Below are 22,314 nucleotides of genomic sequence, written 5' to 3' on the forward strand. Positions count from 1 at the left end.
AAGGCTTCAAGCACTGTTTTGAACAATGGCAGATTCGCATGGGCCGTTGAAGGAGAAGAAGAGTGGTGTATATTGGACAGCATAATAAGTAAATATGTATGAAACTAAAATAACATGTTAACCTCAATTTTCTTTACCTCATAACTACATGAACAAAAAGAACATAACAATAAACCATAAGGAAATTGAGGAGAAAGATATCAAAGAAAATACCTAAAAACTGGATGATGGTATTATTTATAATAAGAGGTATAGAACAATGAACATAAATATAAACATAAATATCAACTTATCTAGGTGTTCGTCCAAGACATAACTATTAACTGTGGATTTTTCAAAACCAACTCTTAAAGGATTCTTTTTTGTTCTGTTTTACCAAAAAATATATAACATCTGACTGGGTATTGTCTTGGTGATTTTAATATGCGTTTATATAGATAATAGATATATACATTTAATTTCATTCATATAAGATAGTTCATCTTAGGAGTAATCACACCTCAAGAGAATACGACAGAAAAAATACTCTTTTTTATAGACCAATATACAAGAAAGTCTATGTTTAAACATAAAAACCTAAGGAATAATTTTGCCGGTCCAAAATACTGTCTAAACAGTTACATCCAACAAAAATTGTTACAACAATGCCAGTCGACTGTAATCAAATACAAATAGTGCTAGTATTACGTTTAAAAATCAAAGCTATACAACATACAAATCCACACTTCAAAGAAAGGAAGAGCATGATTTTGAATGGGCACTGAAGCAAACATTAACACTAGAAGAAATGTGGTTAAGAGAAAAAGGACATGAGGAAGAGAGAGACGACAATAACAGGGAAGCTTTTTTAATAAAAGAAAATAAATTAAATACTAGAAAAAGGAACTTCATCAAGACTTACGATATTATTCATTACTCCACTGTACTTAACGACTTATAAAAGGAGTAATAAAATAAATCAGAACGCAAAAAAAACAGTGACTGACTGCTGGAATGATGAAAAGCGACACAATTGGACGGACATCCCCCAAAATACACTGCGGTGAAGATAGCTACAAAGAACGTCCATAGAACGAAATACGAGACCTAACAACTAAATGTTCGGACAAACGAAAATTTATTGAAAACGTTCATCTTTACGATCTTTCTTATTGAACCAAATAACGAGATCAATAAAACATTAAACTCTATCACTAATAACAAAATATCGAAATGGCTCAGTTTTTATAAACTTTGAATTGCAGCGTTGGCGGCAAAATAAACGAAAATGTGGCATAACATCGTGACAACTAAATGTTCGGACAATACAAGAAATTACTACTTTAATATGGGGTTACATTGTCACGCTTCTTTACAACCGCAGCAATCCTGTCTGGCATTGTTCGTACTAAGGATTTATACAAGTCAGGGTCGAAACTATCCCATAATTCATGTAATTTACTCTTCAAATCGGTGACGGTTCTCTGGGGATCATTTATTTGATTAAAATTCATTTATTCGAGCATTCAGCCTTATATCACTTTATTTTTCAAAATGTTTCGATACTTTGCTGCGTTAATTGTACCTTCCACCACCTCATCTCTTCCTAGACAAGCTGATAACATGCAGCTCCAAATTATATTTTTGTTGGGAAACTTCACAGTTCTTTTGAGGCAATATTCATGGAATACTTCATTTTGACTTCTGATAACCCGTTTTCAAAAATCTCCCACGCAAACATCAAATTTCAATTCGTCACTGAATATCACTCTGAACCAGTCATCAACGGTCCATGGAAACTTTAAGCAACCGCTTTAATTGGACAAGATTTCATGGACTGTTGATGATTAGTCCAGAGTCATATTCAGTGACGAATTGAAATTTTATGTTTGCGTGGGAGACTTTCGAAAACGGGTTATCGGGAGTAAAAATAAAGCATTCCATAAAGATTGTCTCAAAAGAACTGTAAAGTTTCCCAAAGGAATTATGATTTGGAGGTGAGTGTCATCAGCTGGTATAGCAAGATATGAGGTGGTGGAAGGCAAAATTAACGCAGCAATTAAAGTATCAAGAAATTTTGAAAAATAGTCTTGTACCAAGTGCTCACGATCTCTACCAGGACTTGAATTTTATATTCCAGGAAGTCGCTGCTGCATGTCATAAAACTAAAACAACTAAAAAATGTTTTGCAGACAATAACATTAAAGTGCTTTCATGGCCTTCGAACAGTCCAGATCTTAATTTTATTGAGAAATTGTGGCATAAAGTGAAACAGAAATTGCGTACTGATTCCCAGAGAACCGTGGCCGATATGAAGAGTAAATTAAGTGAATTATGGGATAGTTTCGACCCTGACTTGTGTAAATCCTTAGTACGAACAATGCCAGACAGCATTGCCGCGGTTGTAAAGGCGCGTGGCGATGTAACTCCATATTAAAGTAGTAATTTCTTGAATTGTCCGAACATTTAGTTGTCACGATGTTACGCTGCAATTGAAGTTTACAGAGACCGAACCATTTCAATATTTTGTTATTAATGATAGAGTTTAATGTATTGTTGATCTCGTTCTTTGGTTTATTGAGCAAAGTTGTATGCTTCAAATGTGATGAGATAAAGCTTTATTAATTGCAATTAATTATTAGAATTTTTTTGGAAATTGCCCTTTGATAGATCAACGGATGAATTTGGCAATCCTCAAACCACCAGTTTTGATAGTTCTAAACTATTAATTTTTATATGTACAGCTTATTGCTTTTGATTGCATATTATGTTTCGTTTTAAATGTCAATTTCAACACTGCCAAACACCAATATTTCGTTCTGTCGTGCATCATTTGTAGCTATATTCACCGCAGCGTATTCTGGAAGATTGGACAAAAAACGCGAGCGATGGTTTTTATTTAAATTTTATTTTATTTAAATTTAATTTATTTTAGTTTTTTATTTTATTTTAATTTATTTTACTTGAATCATTGAATCTATTTTATTTTGTTTTATGCTATTTTAATTTATATTATTTTAATTTATTTTGTTTAATTTTAATTTATTTTATTTGATTTTATTTTAAATTTAATTTATTTTATTTAGAAACACGCATGGGTCTGCGTTTACTACTTCACGTAGTGTGTGGTCAGGCGAACTGTCGTTTCATTGACTTTGTGTTATTTTTATTTTTTCATACCTCTTCGCGATCACCTGCACCGATCAATGCATTCCGTCCTTAGCCAGCAATAAGAAAGCTGTGCTTCCGAAATATCTGAACTGGACTGTTGGAGATTGAAGAAAACTATTAAACATCCGTTAAAGAAGATATTCTGGAGCTGCTTTTCTTATACAGGTCCAAGTTTCGCAATGCCAAAGTGGTGATAACAAACTGGCTCAAGCCTCAGGTAGTTTTTCAATAATATTCTGTTCCAATCACATATCCTAAATCATGATAAAATATTTCAAGGGAAAAATGTGCATTGAAGAGCCAGGAAACTTACCGGATCTTAATCCAACTGAAAATGTTGCGCTATTGTAAAAGTTCTCTCTTTCAATCTCCACTTCTTATTATATGCGTAGACATTATGAAAGTTAAAGTTCTTCAAGGGATCGCATTACTCTTTTACGTTTGTTTTTCCATCTGTCCCTATGTTGAGTTGCACATACTGCATCGATGGAAGTTGTATTTGTAATTTTTTAACTCTGTCAGTCCATGGTGTTAGTGATCGCCCTAGACTGTTTCTTTCTTCCGGTTTGACACTAGTCTCTCCATATTATCGGTATGTGTAATATATCTGAAGTTTGTTAATTATCTTACAACAAAAAACGGACTCAGAGAGATGTTGTGTATTGTTAATATTCAAAAGAATAAATTCATTAGTTCTTCTAACTCTACAATACATCTTAAATGCATCGACACGTTTCCTACCTGCTCTTCACATGATCCACGCTTCCAAGACATAACTAAAGATGTTACCTAAATATACAAATCTGTCGACCACTTCATATCCAGCAATGTTCTTAGTTGCCATTGTCTTGTTGGCTTTATTTGGCTTTATCGGTAATCATTACTTTATATTAATTCGTAATCCATGTTCCTCACTAACTCTTTTTAGTTTTTCGAGTATCGACGCAAGCTCTTCCTCACTTTATTCTATAAACAAGTATCATTGCCAAACCGAAGCTTTGCTACCTTGACTGCAATTACTGAAATACCTCCTTGCCACTAATTTAAAACCATAAGTTGTGACCATAAGTTTTCTGCTGTATATATATATATATAAACATCTGTGGTCACTATTCCACACTGTAGTATCATTAACGACATAGTTGTTACTGGTGCATAATTGCTAGTCATTCTCCTCGTTTATTGATTTTTCATCATCATCATTCTGGCTTTACAACCCTGCGTGGATGCTAGCCTCCTCAAGAATTTCTCTCCAGTGGTCCCTATCTATCGCCTTTCTCCGCCAAGCACGTATCCCTATATTTCTTATGTCTTCATCGATGTTATCAAGGAACCTTGTTCTGGGTCTTCCACTTCTTCTCTGACCAATGGGTCTATCAAGGAGCGTTTTTCTAGTTGGGTCATTTTGTTTCATCCGCATTACATGCCCTATCCAACTCAGACGTCCTATCTTAATATGTTTTATGATATCAGGTTCCTGGTATTTCTATAAAGTTCGAAGTTGTATCGTCTTCTCCACACTCCATTGTCATTCACTGCTCCATAGATTCGCCTTAGTACTTTTCTTTCGAAAAACATCCTAACATGTTTTCATTATGTTTTGTTAGAGTCGAGGTCTCTGAACCATATGTTAGGACTGGGCGTATTATTGTTTTGTAGAGTTTTATTTTTGTATTTCTCGATACAATTGTGAATTTAAGGAGGAGATTGTTCCTCCGATAAATTCGTTCACTGCTTCGATGACATCGTTTTCTACAGGTGGTCGTGGGATTTGTGGTAGCGTGCTTATTTTCATATACTTCATTTTGTTGATGTTTATTATTAAAACCATTTTTGTACCTGCTTCTTTTAATGCTACATACGCCTCTCGTACAGCGTTTTCCGTTCTCCCAACAATATTGATATCAACATAGGCCAGGATTTGCACTGATTTATTATAATTGAACCAGTAGTTGTGATTTGTGACATACGTATTACTTTTTCCAGAGCCAGATTAAACAGTATACAGGAGAGAGGGTCTCCCTGGCGCAGCCCGTTATTTGTTGTAAAAGGTTCAGACAGTTTCCCCTGAATTCGTATTCTACATTCAACTTTTTCAAGAGTTAGTTTTGTTAAATTTACTAACTGATTTGGTGTTCCTAGCTCTTTCATTGCTTTGAACATTTCTTTTCTATTCACAGAGTCGTAGGCTGCTTTGTAGTCTATAAATATGTGATGAGTATCAATGCCATATTGCAGTGTTTTTTCCAAAATTTGTTTCAGGTTTGCAATCTGATGAATTGTCGATTTACCACCTCTGAAACCAGCCTGGTATTTTCCTACTATCCGTTCTGCATATGGTGCCATACAGTGACATAGAACTATGGAAAATATTTTATACACTGCATTTAGAAGAGTAATTCCTCTCCCTAGCATTCAAAGGTATCTCCTTTTTCGTGTATGGTGCAAAGTATTCCAATATTCCAATCATTGGGGAGGGATTTCTGTGTTCAGATATCTTTTATAAGCTGCTGTAATGCCATTATGGTATCATGGTCACCTTCTTTACATAGTTCAGCTGGGAGATTATCTATTCCGGGTGATTTGTTTCTAGCTAGTTTTTTAACTGCATCTTTAACTTGAAGAATCGTTGGTAGTTCCTCTTCCCTCTCGTCTGTTCCTCTTACGTCATCTCTTTCGCCTTCCAGGCTTTCTTCTTCCTCTATATTAAGTGCCTGGGTAAAGTATTCCACCCATATATTCAATAAATCTTTCCTTGTTGTTAATAGGTCGCCATTCTGACTTCTGCATTGTCTTGTGGTTGCCTTGAATTATTTTTTGTTGATGTTAACTTTCTTATAGAAAGCTCTGAATTCTTTCTCTCTGTTGAGGTTTTCTATACATTTAAGTTCATTATTCAAGTGGTTTTGTTTTTTTCTTTTGTGTATCCTCTTTCTTCTCTTCTCTTTGTCTGGTAATTCTCTACAGTTGTTCTAGTTCGTCGGGTAAGCATCTTTCTGTAGGCCTCATTTCTTTTCTTTTGTTGCATTCTTGCATTCATCGTCAAACCAATGATTTTAACAGGTACAAATTTGTGTTCCTATTTCATCCTTCGCTGCTGCTTCAATGCCTTCCTTTATTCTGGTCCAGTAGGAGTCTATATCTGTCTGGCCTTCATTTACATTTTGATTCCTTAGCCTGTTGGTGTGTTTTCCGAGTACCGTTCTGCAATTGTCGCATCTCTCAGCTTTTGCACATTCCATTTTTTTCTATTCATTTTATTTTATTTACTTGTGTTAGAAATTCTAGCCGTCAGTGTTGAGATCACTACGGAATGATCTGAGTAAATGATTCATTTTTACAACACCAAAATGTCCAACAAGATTATCATGACTGTGTAATCACTTTCCCAACTTTCCATTAAAGTCTCCGTGAATAAAAATAATTTCTAGATTTGAGATTTTATTTGTTACTTCCAGTAAGACGTAACTGCGTAGCTTGTAGAAGATTTAGGTCGGATAAAACAGATTGCGCAACAAAAACAAAACTAATTGACGTTATAATCCAGATATGGTTTCGAGATCAGCAAACTGTAAACAAACTTGTTGGTTCTATACCAAAACTTGTTAACAAAGTTATAAAATCAAGGAAGGGTATATTTCCTATTATAATAATTAAAATTGTATTCTTTTTGCTTCATTTACATCACTTCTGTTCACATTAATTTGTACAATGCCACCTGTTTTTGGTCACACTGTACTACTGTCCATTTTCCATTTTTCTTTTTTTAGTATATGTTACTAATAAAATCATCAAAAATGTTATCATCTATTTTGTTGACCACGATAGTGGACACACAGTTCAATGATAAAGACTTCGAGGGGGTTATAGGTGATGTAACGTAAATATTGTTTTACTTGGCTGTAGACCATAGGTCAATTTAAGATTAACTTATTTGTTGAACATATTCAATTACAGAAATATAAAATATAGTACACAAAGGACCAAACGGTTACCTCATATCTGAATACTTTGTTATTTCTTAATATTTAAATATGCTTATCTGGGGGCATAACCTTGTATCAGTTGTAATATTGCACTCTCACAATTTTTTACTTTTCTCTTTCAGTTAAATGGTTGTTTTTAATGCAAGAAAATTAATCGATTGTATGGTATTAGCAATCAATTAGTTTTTCCATTTTGTCTGAATTTTTTTATACCTATTCACAAATCAATGCAAAATTATTGGACTTTTTGTCTCCACTCTAATTTTTCTTCCATAATTTAGATTATTATTGAAACAATGTTTCTCAGTTTCTTTTAGATGCCCATCCCAGTTTTTCTGTCCTCTTTTTATGACCATTCCTTGGTTCATTGATTGTCCTATTGAGCATTATATGCTGTATATTTTTAATTACTAATATTAATAAGGAATTCTTAGATAAGAATATGAGGAAGATTATATTCATGGAACAAGACAATAAGGTGAGAAAATTCGCTGCATATATTCAAATTCCTGATTTATTGAATATTGTAAATAGACAAAAAGCATGACTTTTTACCATATAAAATAAGTAGAATAGAACAAAATAGTTCTCCCTCTTTCCAACCTTTTTTTTTCACTTTAGGATATAAGCTTCTTCTAATTATTTCCAACTCTTTGTGTTTAGGGTGGTCTGAATAAAATTTCCAGTGACACTTTGGATAATGTCTCGCTATCTGTTAATGAGTCTTGTCAAAGTTCTTTAGTTTTCTCTAGAACATCAAACCAATAGTCTATTTGTCCACATCTGTGAAAACTGTCGCCCCATTGCCGCATAAGTTTGACCACGCTTTCAAGAATGGTGATTGGGGCGTTTCTTTGAATTTCGTCATTTCTGGTTCTTAAACTTATTCTCAGCATAGCCGTTTACATAGGTTGTTGTGTTGTTTCGAATTGATTTGCAAATTAACATATGAGACTTCCTATTTTGCCAAAAGTCTCCCAACACTGACCCACTCTTCTATACACTATTCAAAGCTCTCTTTCTTTTGCCATGACTATTTTGTGTTTAAAGTAGATATATTCAGATACTTTTACCAATTTTTGATTATCAAGCATAATTAAGATTAATTTTGAACCCTATATGTTTTATTTCTCTGGGCATCTGCAGCCAGTTGGTTTATTGTATATCCTAATACTTGATGTAATAATTTATCCAGCATACTTTTAGATCTTAATGTTGTTTATAAGAACAAACACCAGTTACATTAATGCCCTTATTTTGCTATTGCTTGGTTTTAATGAGGGATCTTCCAGTGACAAAGTCAACAATTTAGAAGAAATAGTATCAAATTATAAATAAAAAGAGGAGTGAGACAAGGCTGTATACTCTCGTCTCTACTTTTTAACTTGTATTCAAAGGAAATATTTAAGGAAATCTTAATGGAGGCAACACAAGATATTATTGTGAATGGTGTAACTGTGAACAATATTAGAAGTGTCAATGATACCTTAGTGCTGGCTAATTGTAGTGAAGAGCTTCAAAATCTAATTTTATTTACTTTATTGCTTTTAATAACATAGTTTCATAGAAAGAAGAGAAATCAGAAAATAAATAATGAACAAAATCAATCAAAACTATATCAGTATGGATTAAAACTCAATGTTAAGAAAACTAACTCTGATAGATACTTCAAACTACAGGGGGCTCTGTCATAAATTCACTCTCAAGACTGTATGGAGAAATAATAAAAAATAAAATTGAAGAGATGACAGATGTAGAAATACAAAATGCCTTTCGTGCATATGATTTTAGATGTGTAGTTAGTTCCTCTTCCAACCTTTTCAGAAAATCATGAACATCCCACTTTATGTGTTGCAATTTTTCATCAAGTCTTTCCATATGTTGTTGCTACTTCAAAACTTTAGTAGGTCACAATCAAGATAGTAGTCATTGTTTTATTTTGATCGAATATCATACCTACAGGTTTTATCTCTTCGCTTTATATAGAGACAAGCTTCATACCCAAAGAAAACTTAAGCATGAAATAAAAGAGTTAGTGCTAAACAGCTTCCACAACCCACACAATGCAACATCCCAATAGGTAATACCTTCACCTAAAGCTATATTTATTTTCCTTATAATTATCAACATCTTTGATAATTATAAAAGACACATGTTTCAGTAGTGTTTACTATTTTTTGGTAAAAATCAGAACAAAAAGATTGATTTAAAAAAGAAGATATTTTAAATGACTGGTTATAAAAACTGAAAAAATAAATGGTTATAATATTATTTTGTAGTATTAAAAGAAAAACAAACAAAAAATTGATTTTAAAATTGAATTCTTTTTCAGCTTTGAACCAGACAAAAAACAGCACTACTCAATGTACCATTTGTATCAAAAGCTTTTAATAACAAAAACTACTTGTTAAAGGAACAAACAAAAACCAAATAATAATCACAACAATGATCTTACCTTATCCTTTTTATCTTGACGTGCATAAGGGAAACAAGGTATGACTGCTGTCACTCGACTTGCAGAAGCTATTTTACAGGCATTTATCATAATTAACAACTCCATAAGGTTGTCATTAACTTCACCACAACCTGACTGGACAATGTAAACATCCTCACCTCTCACAGATTCTCCGATCTCCACACTGGAAATACACAAAGAAATGTATATTTACTAATTTGTTTGAATAATTTAATTTAGTAATTAAGATTGTATTGTTAAAAATTAGCTTTTTGGTGGCATTTAAATACTTTTACTGAATTAGTTGATAAAACACAAGATTTGTGCAATAATTATCAGTATCATGTAAGTTAGTTTAACTTAAAAACATAAGTGGAAGGTCTTCCTGACACAGCAGTAAACTGGAATTAGAAAATTTAGATTTTTTTATCTAGTAAAAAAACACTTTCACAGTACATTTCTGTTTTACAATAATAAAACCTATTTGGATCTTTTTAGATGCACTCTAGGGGCGTGCAAGTCTTTATTAACCATAGAAAGAAGAGAGTTCATACATTTTGGACACACCTATTTATTTGTACTTGAATAATTCGGCTGGTAATTCCAGTCTCCAAATTCACTTTATTTTACTCAGCTACTTTGTCTTGTTGGCTACTTTGTTATGACAGCAACTTTTCTACTTTGTTTTGGACATTTATCTAAAGTTTATTGCAAAATAGAAGACTGAAACTCCAATTAGGGGAGAAATAAATGGTTATCAGATAAGGCACTTAAGCAGATTTGGCTAGAAAATGATTGTGGGAATGATTTCAGTGGATTAGAACTTGAAGATAATGAAGAATATTTGAAGACTAATTAGTTAATAGAAACATGCAGCGATGAAAATGGATGAAAGGAGCAAGAAATAGTTACCTCTTAGAAAATCAATATAATTTTACTATAGTAGATACCATCAGAAAATATAATGGAGAAAGCAAATGCTTTCAACAATACTTTCCTAGTACAGATGTCAGATATTGTTTTGAGAAAGTAAATCATTCCTAGACAAAGTAAAATTGTTCTTATGTTAAAACACTCTGCATTCAGCAACCTCCTTGACATATGAACAAAGTGAAAACACATGACTGTGTATGTATGTTTTCTCAGTGAGAGTTATGTTGCCTTACAACATAGAAGCCAGTCTCTGTAGTTAGAAATGTCATAAATCATATTTAAATAAAAATGACTATCTAAAAATGACTAAATTATCCTGAAAATAAAGGAAACTTCGTAGCAATTAATTCTATGTATCTGTGTTTTAGTTTGTTTTAAAGTTATGTAACTATTACAAACTGAAACAATTCTGTTACTTTCTGCTTATTTTTAGCAAATTTGCAAATCACTAATTCATCCTGCACCTTCATTATTTTACCTTTACCAAGAAAAAACATGAAAATGAAATATAATGAAAACACATCAGAATATAAAGAAAGTTGTACACAAAAATTCTTTGCAAGTGGTATCCTAGGCATAGATGATATGCAGCAATAAAAGCACAGGTATTTTTTCCAAACTCTCAGTTATTGGACTATGAACCCAAAACTAAACATCAAAGAACTATTTTTCCTGGCCTGCTGCTAGTGCTCTTTTAAATGGAATCTCCTAAACTCCAGTGTGGCCTCTGAAGAGTTAAAATGTTTCAAACCAAACGTTGTATGAAGACTATGAAGTAGTATACGCTAATATATTATTAATGAGCTCAATAAACTCACTCAAATTAACAAAAATTAATTACTATTTAAATGGGAATAAGCCACAATTAAAGGTTAAAATACGTTTATTGACGTTTCAATTTCCACTTCGGAAATCGTTCTCAAAATACAAATATTAGTAAATTAAACAAATTTTGTTTTTTGTTACTTAGTGAAAAATTCTTCTAATAATTTAATTTTATCTGACTCATCTATATTGACAATTCAGACATACATTATACATTTTAAAGTAGACGACTTTAAAATGATATTGCCAATATTGTTGAGTTGCGTTCCTGGGACGACTTTACTTATAAGATAGTTCATTCGATTACATGAAATCAACTTTAACTTGAGAATATCCGTCTGAAAAAATTTATTTAAATTCTGCGAATTCCTCGGCAGAATGTAGTAGGATCTGGTTACCCATATTGAAAGAGGAAGTTATTAAAAGGAAAATACCAGTATTGGTAAGTCAGTAACATATAGAGAATACATCATTTATGTTTTTTAAATAACAAACATATAAAATCGGAATTTGGTGTTTATTGAAGGTAAACTAAATGCACGATCAAATACTTACCATGTCAGGATAGTATTATGAGGTTTTTTCCTGGTTTTTTCCTCATAATTTACTATGGAATCACTAACAGGAGAATTTTACTGTCATCATGGCATGTATTTGTCTTTTTAAAGACGAATTACATGTTATGATTTTTTCAGACGGATATTCTCAAGTTAAAGTTGATTTCATGTAATCGAATGAACTATCTTATAAGTAAAGTCGTCCCAGGAACGCAACTCAACAATATTGGCAATATCATTTTAAAGTCGTCTACTTTAAAATGTATAATGTATGTCTGAATTGTCAATATAGATGAGTCAGATAAAATTAAATTATTAGAAGAATTTTTCACTAAGTAACAAAAAACAAAATTTGTTTAATTTACTAATGTTTGTATTTTGAGAACGATTTCCGAAGTGGAAATTGAAACGTCAATAAACGTATTTTAACCTTTAATTGTGGCTTATTCCCATTTAAATAGTAATTAATTTAAAATGCCACAAGAAAATAGCTTCAGAACAATACAAATTAACAAACTCGAAGATTTAATAAAACCCGAGAAGTGCAAAAGAAATTCAGTACAAATCACTTAAAATAAACTTAACGTCACATAAAAGATTCTCATGTTAATGTTTATCTTTAATCTGAACTTTAAAGGTTTAAAAAATTTAGAAAGAAGAACTAAAAAAAAATTTAAGAGAAATTTTTAATAATCTTCCAAAACCATATATTTTATTCCACATTTAATATATTTCCCATACTTAAAATTTGTTGGTCTATTAGATATTTCAAGCCACAGTCATTCGCAAAATTAATATAACATGGTATAATAATATTAAAAGATTAAGTGAACATAAAATTATTTACAAGAACATTATCATGGGATAATAAAACATGGGAATGTATGAAAATTGCATAATTTTAATATTATCAATATGTAGAACGCATAGTTTGTATGATATAGCAATAGTTAATATCATGGATTTTTTTACAAAATAAGTATTACTTTTTGCATAATCTCGAAATTATCTAATTTAAATGTAAGTAATTTGTTAGATAAATCACATTATTGGTTAGAAATAATGGTAATTGATATTAAAATGTCTTATTTTAGGAGCCATTTAACTTTACTGCCCTGAAAAATGAAAGGATGAAGATAAATGTTAACTATTGTCATGGCACTATACAGATGATTATAGAATGATGTTATTGTTCAATTATTTAATTTATTCTAAATTACTGTAGAACAAAAAACAATTAAGATAAGTATGTAGTCGAATTAAAAAAGAAAAGACTTTCCAAAACTGAATAATTTCGCATCCGAGGATTGTTTATATCTTTTTAAAAAAATTAAATGTATGGTTATGTGTGGAACGTGTATTTACAAATCATGAATATCAAGCAATGATCAATATGAGACATTAGATATGATGAAGATACTTTAATTCATCTAAGTACTGATAGCTAATAAATATAGATATATTAAAAAATATATACTGTACCATGTTTCCAAGTTGCTGAATTTTTTTGTAACCACTTTTCCCAAATCGATACCGAGTCGGTCTACAATTCTTTGGGCTAAATCTGGATGGGAAGTCCCGCTAAATACTTTAATATTCGGCATTTTTTTCTTTAAAAGTGGTGTCTCTTTAACCAACTCCCGTACTACGTTTTTCTGTACTATTGCGCCAGCCTCTACTTCAAGTTCAAGCGGGTCTTGTAATGATAAAACAGGCATTGTTTTGCTTTTGATATTGGTAGTATTGACGTTACTAAAGCCGGCAGTGTTATCAACATTCATATCAAAAGTTCCCGCCTCTTGAAAGTGGTAAATAACAGTTGTTAAGAAAATAGTTTTTAATTACTTTTATATTTTACTTATTTATGAACTTCCAATAAAGCTGTATGACAAAAATAGATTTCCAAATGTAATAAGCACTGAACCAAATTAACAATTTTACTAGTATTTGACGTCCGTCATGTTATTTGTTTACAATTGCATTTGAAATTGCGACTGATAGAAAAGTTGATATTGTCATAGACATAGACACTCATAAGAATAATTCATAAGGAAAACAAAAGCAAGGTAGTAATATTTTTACTTTGCACCTGATCATGTCATTCAAAGTACATGAGAAAAGGTAGCATGTATGCTGCCAAAAATTATAAATGAGTTTAAAATAATTGATATAATGAATCTATACCTAGTTTAATAGTAACATTAATATTACTTTATGATATTTAATTCTACACTGCAGTTGTTGGCATTACGCCATATCGTAGTTTTCAGAATTAAAAATGTAAAACAAAATTTATGAGAATTGGGTATATTAATTAAGTGACTTACGAGAGGGTTCTGGGTCATGTGAAGTGGAAAATAAACAAAGATATTGTTTTTTCCCCTTTATTGTCAGTCAATCCCTCATTCATCCCAATCACCATTTACATCATTCGATCAAATTGATAAATGCCATGGCTCGAAAATAGATCTTTTATAAAAGAACAATAAAGTGGTTATTTCTCTATAAAAAAAAACAAATACATATGTGTACAAGAATGAAGTTAAAACATTTTACACCAAATCAAGGGTACAAATTAAAAACTAGATTCGTTAAGATTTAGGAGCACTGTCGGAGCGTCCTTAGGGGCCAGAGGTGAAGGGTTCCACCAAAAATATGTAATATATATGTAGATTTTTAATTACGATTCTATTTTATTTTATTTTATTATTATTATTTTATTATTATCTTATTTTAGTATAACTCTGCCTGGGGGTTATGAGCGCGAGGACTGGGTGGATTGAGTAGCTCAGAAGCCGCGTTCATGCACCCAAAGGAGATTCTAGATATCCGAACTTTAAACTCAGCAGACGCAGAGAGTGAACACAAACTAGTACTAGGAAAAATAAAAATAAAAATAACTTTTATTAGATTTTCTATAGGAAATCTACGAGGAAAAATTCAATGTAGAATCACTGTGGAACGACTCTACAAGAGAAATGCACCAAAGGAGGCTAGCACAGAAGATACAGCTCAAACAAATAGACGACGTCGAAGATATAAACGCGAGCTGGGAGAAAATTAAAAACAATATTGAAGAAGAAGCAACAGAAGCTCTAGGAAAACGCAAAGTCATACTGAACAAAAGAAACAACAACAATACACCATGGTTCAGAAAAGAAATAAAAGAGAACTGTAAAGAGAAACGAGAATCCTACACGACGTACAAAACATCATAAAAATACTCCAGAATCTCGATACACCTATAGAAGAATACGAAATGGAGCAAAGCAGTTGGTAATAAGAACAAATCATGAACACTAGGAACAGTTTACAAAAAGGAGCGACTTCTAATACAAAAAGAAATATGCAGATTCATAAGAAACCAACGGAAAGAAATGGCAGAATTGAAGGAATACAATAACATACCAGCAAACGAATGGAAAAGATACCTGACGGAACTGTTTAAAAGAAAGGAAAATAATAATCAACACAATAACGTACCTGAATTAAGACACTAAATAGAAATCAGTTTTCAGGAAGTAGAGATAGCCATAAAGTCACTCAAAAATAGAAAGTCACCAGGACCAGACGGAATAACCAACGAGCTTCTAAAACACGGAGGAGAAAGTATAACCCTAAAGATGACAAAACGTATACAAAAACTAATATTGCACTGCAAGATACCAGACGCATTAAGAAACGGCATAATGATACCAATGTTCAAGAAAGGAGATAAAGAAGACCTCAACAATTATAGAGGTATAAATCTACTGAAGACCGCACTTAAGCTTACCACAAAAGTCCTAACCAAAAAAATCAATAAACTAACAACTTTATTAGATGAACAACAAGGATTCAGATCCGGAAGATCCTGCGTAGACACCGTATTTGTACTAAGCCAAATCACAGAAAAGGTCATCGAGTACAATAAACCAGCATATCTATGTTGACATACATTTCCAAATATACGTCTATACGTCCCATATGGGTTTACATAGTCTTTTATTTTTCGGTATAGATATTTTATGTTGCCTGGTCCCTACACTTTCGTTGTAATATCAAACCACTGTGACTCCTTTTTGGCAGGATATCATTTCAATTTTTACCACGTGCGTTGTGTATGGTAAAACCTTAATGCAGAGTTTGCAATGTTAGTAGGATATATGTATATATTAAACGTAGAGCTAAGAGTAATGCTATTACAAGAATTAATATTAAACTCCACAGTTTTCCGGGTTGAACCACGTAGATTATCATTGCGCCGAGCTTTCGAAATCCTCTTTGATGTCTTCTTTAGTTCTTCCGAGGTCTCACTCTCCCGAGCCCTCAGACACTACTACACTGATCTCTAATCAATATACTATTATGTGTATTGTAACGTGTACAAGAGCTCTATTTTCAAAACTTCTTAATGCAGCCAGCTCTTCCGGTGAGACTATCAATTTTTTCTACATTTTCAAACAATGTTGTGGTATCTTTTGGGCTTCTTTTGTTGTTAAGTTACAGGAGAAAGTAATTACTAGAGGCCTTTAAAAAAAAAAAGATGTAATGTAAGTATTGAGGGGCAATCAAGAAATAAGAAATGATACTATTTAGCGATCAAAAAACGGAAAACAACCTAACAATTCCCAATTTCTAGTTAAGAGACCACTGTAGTTGTCAAACTACTACTGTTTCTTTCATTTGTGTATAAGTTGCATATTTTTTTATACAGTGCTAGTAAAAAGTCCATTCCCCCCTCTTATCTTTTGATATTAAGTAAACAGTATCCTTTTACGTAAAAAAAATCCAAGAAATTTTCTAGTCTCTTAATAAACACTGGCTTTACGTACCTAGAAATTTGTAATTCTAAATTCCAAGTACAAATGCAACTAACTGATTAAATTTAAATAGGTACACAAAATTATGCTTAAAATTTTATTTACCAATCATTAACAACTCAAAATTGAAATACGTACCTGGCTACACGTACTTTGTATCATTTAGTAAAGTATCTTTAAACTTTGGATAGAATTTAAAATTGAAGCTAATGTAACGATAGACTAAGGGTGACTATATTCGTTACAGCATTAAGGGAGTATAGTTCATCCCAAACCCTTCTTTCAGTGCGTCACAGTTTATCGAATTCTCTCTAACGCATTAAGCTAGAAGTGACAGAAAAAAACGTGAGTCTGTGATTATTATACATAGAACTTAGAAAATTATATTTCGTTCACGGGTATTTGCATATTAAAGCGAATTCTACTTGCGGATATATAATTGGTCGGAGTTTAGAATACGCTAAATAGATATCCAATCAATGATGCGCATAAATATAATTTGACGCAGATGGTCTCGATAGTGACAGTACTTTGACAATGTCAACTGATAAAATGATAATTGTTATTCCAGGATAGTATTTTTAGACATTTTACAGTGAAAATTTAATTTTGTATTTATTGTCATAAAAATATTTTAAATATGCCGAGATATACAGAGAATGAACAAAGACTAATATTAAAATTATTAAATTATTTTCAATTAGAAAAAGAGGCTGGGACATATTTATTACCAGTTTCTGCCGTTCGTGAAGTAAGTTTTAAATTATTCTAAAAAATATTCATATTAGTAGTTTAAATACTATACATTTTAGCCATAGTGTTTGTAATAAATAATAATAAATACATAAATAAATGTTAGCTAATTAAGCACTTTCCTTGGAGTGTATAGAATAGGAATTATGACAAACTGTCGTTCCAATATAATGCACAATAAAAAATTTTATACAGGACGGGACCTCTAATATGTAAATTAAAAAAGAATTTGAATTCTTAAAGTTTTTACTCCACATTTTCAAAAAATAACCTTTTCACATTTAGCCGATTACGATCCTTCAACTGTCAGATTTAACTAAAATGTCATGCAATAATTCTCGACATTCTTAAAATCCTATATGACGTCAAAATTAGTGACGCACTGAAAGAAGGGTTTGGGACAGACTGTACAGTCATTTTGTGCTTGATATCGGCCGAGTCTCTTAATCTGGGGAATTCCATCCGAATTACCTTGCAACGGATAGTACTTTATTTTAGAATTTATTTTTTTAATTTAAAAATCCGAAATTATACTTCACAATTTCGAATTTTCAAATTGTAAAAAATAATTCTTTGGTGCATATGCTAAAAAACAATTGTAGCGTACTAACAAGATCAGTAATGGTTTTTTATCGAAACACCTTACAATTTTTTGAGCTTTCTCTCCCGGTGATTGACTTTTGATTAATTTTATTTATAGTTCATAAGAAGAGAGTTTTAATTATATTATTTGTAGATTTGTACATATTTAAATTAAAAATTTGAATCATAATATTTTTTGTAAAAAGATAGAAAGTTTAGATACATGTAAGGTAGCTACATAACATACCCATATTGTACCATGTAACATACCGGTAACCTGCGTGAACCTGCCCGGGAATCTCTTATGGGAGTGACAGTTCTCTGAAATTTGTATTTTCTAAGGACACCAGAGGGCGTAGCATTCGTAGCAAAGCTTTGTGACTGCGCAATACCGCAACCAACAAAACAAGTACGCCGCCCGTACGCCGTACGCCATTTTTATTGTGGTTTGACACAGTGGACACGTGGGCGCGTTCAGCAGGCGGAGCTGCTCCACAACTGTTGAGTAAATGTCTGCAAAATGAAACCGCTACCGCTCCGCTACTTCCGGAGCGGCCTGTCAAATTTGGTAGCGTAAAAATGTATCGCTACCTCCATCCAACATGTTGAGAGAAATGTCATTCATGACATTTCTGTACTAAAATTGAGGGTTAGGTGTTTGTTTGTTTTGTTTTTACGTTTTTACTTCCAGCCATATATTACTTTATTATATGGACATATCCATTGAATTTATTTAACTTTTTTAGAGGTATTTCTTGATTGGATTTCTAATTCCTTTTAAGCTGTTTCCTAATAACAAAAAGGTGATCCATTATTTATCTTTACAATTTAATGACTGTTTGGTTCCATTCCTTCATGTTTTGTTCATACTTTCTTTTCACTTCATATATTAGCTATTAAAAATGTTTACGTCGAAATTGATCATTACTTATAGTTAATGTTATCTAAAAAGAAAACTCTGAAAACTTTTGTTTTCTACATCTCTATAACTTTTATTATAATTTCTTCCCACTACAGCTATTTCAGCATTTTGTCTTTCTCAATTGACAAACAAATGTCTGCTTTACACTTTATAGTCTCTGAACAAATAAAGGAGGGGAAAGCTGTATGTCTCAAATTGGTCATTCAGAATTATATCTGTATATTTTAATACATCTCACTGCCATGAGAAGCATAATGTGATACACGGATAATACGATTTTACAGCCGCGAGAATCAAATATCGAATACACACGCATTTGTAATGCTCACACATCACAAATTATGAAAGCTCTGAGAAGCAATTGTGGTCTCTCATATCAAAGTATCATTAATGCAGTTTAAACGTAGACGGCTGTAAGCAACAGAAACTATATTTGGCCTCTGAAATATGTGAACCAATGTTTGATTCTCACAGCCTGAAAAGTGGGTTACTGATAAAAACTACTTAAGTCAACTATTATATATTTATTTTTTAACGAAAACTATTATTTAAATACATTGTTATTTTAATAAGAAATTAACAAAAACTTTATATATTAAAAAAATATTGTTTTCATTACACTATTTAGTTTCTCTTGTTTTTTTTTTTAACTCATTTTCACAGTATAAAGAATTGCACAGAGTACACAGTGAAATCAACAAACACCTACTGGCTAACAGTTGGAAATAAATAATATTCATTTAGAGCAAAATTGTATTTTTCTGTAAAATGGCCTATATTGTGGAAATGGACATATAATTGTAATAAACGATATTACATTGATAAACACGGTCGCATGAATTATATGGACTTGTTTTTGTGTGAATCGGCATGTGATGCACACTGCTGTAATATACAATATCAGTCAACAAGGCTGCGTGAATCATATAGTGATTCTCACCTCTAACTAACACAAATTAAGGTTTTTTTTTAAAGAAATGTGTAGATATATACTTAGATTTTAATTTTGTGTGTATATAGAGTTAAAAAGATATACAGCCAGAAGGGTCCTTTTTTTTTCACTATGGTGCAGTGTGAGGGTTCATAAATTTCTTAATATAAGGATTTGAAATTGTTCACTAAATGAATTATTATGATATAAAAGGTGAAGTGTGCATGTAGACTCTGTTTTTTGTTGTTGAAAGCTCTTTTGTGTTCTGGTATACATCTGTTTAAGGTTCTACCAGTTTAACAGATGTAATATTGTATGTTGGGTTTTTGATTAAGTTTGTTATACCCCACTGTATAAATGTTTTTTTATGTTGGCTCTGGTGCTTATTATATTTGCTTAAGTAATTGTTTGTTCTGAAAGCTGGTGTTATTCCTCTCTGTTTCTGGTTTTTTAGTTCTGTTGTTATCATGCCTATAGATGTAATTATTGTTTCAATTCGTTGATGGTTTTATTACTTACATATCAAAGTCTTTCTTTCAGGCACTATATAGCTTTCCTTATTTAGATGATAATTGTGTGTAATGTTTAATCTAATTGTCAACTATCTAATATGTTGTTTCCAAGTAAGTGAAAATTTACTATATATTTACTGACGATTTAAAATGCTTTAAAATAAACAAATGCCAGGCCGAAGTCTGCAAAAGGATATTGATCGCCTCTAAGTGGAGCACACAAAATGGTATTTGGATGCGTCAAAATGTCATAGTTTTCATTTGCACCTTCCTCATCCCCCAATAATATTCGAATATAGTAAACACAATTTAACCATATATTCTACTTTTGAAACCAAGGATCTAGGTGTGAACCTTGACTCTAACTATAAATCACACATTTCCACAACAATACAGAAATCTATGAAGCTACTTGGATTTGTGAAGAGAACCATCAAAGATTTTTCTTACATCTCTGCTATTTGATCTCCTTCTCCATGGTTAGATCCCTTTTCATTTACTGGTCTACAGTTTTGTCCCCCTATTACATTGCATCTAAACTGAAACTTAAGACTGTCCAATTTTCTGTCATGCCATTGTATGGATGCATGTATACTGTGAATATGTTGCATTAGAATGTATACTGAACTTCTCTTGAGGTATATAGAAATCAAAGAGACTTAATAGTTCTATTTAAAATTATCAACAGCCTGTGCACCTGCTTCAAACTTCTCTCCAAAATATTTGTTTATTATTCTCCAATATTGCAACTAGGTATGTGCAGACTTTTTATATTCTTTTCATAGATTCAATTACTCTTATAACAGCTTTACTCCCAGAACTCTTCTATTAGCTAACTCTTCAAAGAAGCTCCAAATTTTTAATCTATCAGTTTTCCCCTTCAAAAGTGATAATTCTGATCCAACTTTGTAATACTTTCGACTTCAGCTGCATGCATTAGATAACTTAATACCATTATACCTTGTGACTTTTTCTGAATTGATTTGTTATCTTATTTTGTGACTGTATATGTTATTTTTTTTTGTAATCATACTATTCATATATTCTTCTTCCAAATCAGTTTATTGTATTAACTACATTTATAGCACTGTAAATAAAACTTGTAAAATGTTGTAAATAAAATGATATATTTTTAGTAGCTTTTGTTTTATTAAAATTAATTATTTTACAGAGGAAAGTGTGTTTATAAGCCAAATAAGAAAAGTTTGTAAATATAACATAAATATTAATGAACCAAAATATATACAAGTATCATCATTCTATTTGCCTTTTCGCCACATTAATAGATGTTCCACTTTTTATCTAAAGGAATTGTAGGGTATTGAATTGAAATGGGTATAACTCCTAAATTTCCTAGTTGCTGAGTAATTACCTAAAATATTTATATGTAGTTTTCAAAGAACTAATAATCTTTACTAAAACCTACTTCATCACATTCCCTACTCATGCGAAAATGCTTTACAAAAAGATCTCCCATATATTATTGGTGAATGGTTTCCTCATAAAAATTTTGATTAGGAGGCACTTGAGCTCTCTCAACATTATTTAGCTCTAATTCTTCATTTTGTGTCAACTGATCCACAACATTTCCAATTAGCTAGATATTATTTTCCTCGTCCGCAAGTTCTTCCACTAATACTCTAATTATGTCATTCCTTTCTATATTCCTATTATATGAATGTGACGTAAAGTTAAATAATATTTAAAAGTCAAGCTAAATTGGTAATCTACTGACAAACGTAAACAAAGAACAAAAATATTTAATTTTTAAAATGACAAATTATTTGACATTGACAGATAAGGTAGCGGTAGCGGAATCCAGCAGGTTTTGACTTATGACATTTGGTCCAGCGCTAACCGATGGATTCGGAAGTAGCGGAGCGGTAGCTGCTCCGTCTGCTGAACG

General features: G+C 31.7%; 1 protein-coding gene across 3 annotated transcripts in view; it reads right to left on the minus strand.

Annotated features, from left to right (window-relative positions):
* Prps (phosphoribosyl pyrophosphate synthetase) overlaps positions 1 to 13,767 on the minus strand; it is a 47,671-nt gene extending 33,904 nt beyond the window's left edge. Inside the window, exons 1-2 of one of the 3 annotated variants that reach the window (XM_072538071.1) lie at positions 13,389 to 13,767; positions 9,592 to 9,775 (exon numbers count right to left, since the gene is read on the minus strand). In XM_072538071.1, coding sequence (XP_072394172.1) covers positions 9,592 to 9,775; positions 13,389 to 13,687 — 483 coding nt within the window. In that variant the 5' untranslated portion in view covers positions 13,688 to 13,767. The remainder of the gene's footprint in view (positions 1 to 9,591; positions 9,776 to 13,388) is intronic. The other 2 variants (XM_072538072.1, XM_072538073.1) reach the window with 2 other exon arrangements.
* Between the last annotated feature and the right edge of the window lie 8,547 nt (positions 13,768 to 22,314).

This window comes from Diabrotica undecimpunctata, chromosome 7, assembly GCF_040954645.1.
Source record: "Diabrotica undecimpunctata isolate CICGRU chromosome 7, icDiaUnde3, whole genome shotgun sequence".
Taxonomy (NCBI): domain Eukaryota; kingdom Metazoa; phylum Arthropoda; class Insecta; order Coleoptera; family Chrysomelidae; genus Diabrotica; species Diabrotica undecimpunctata.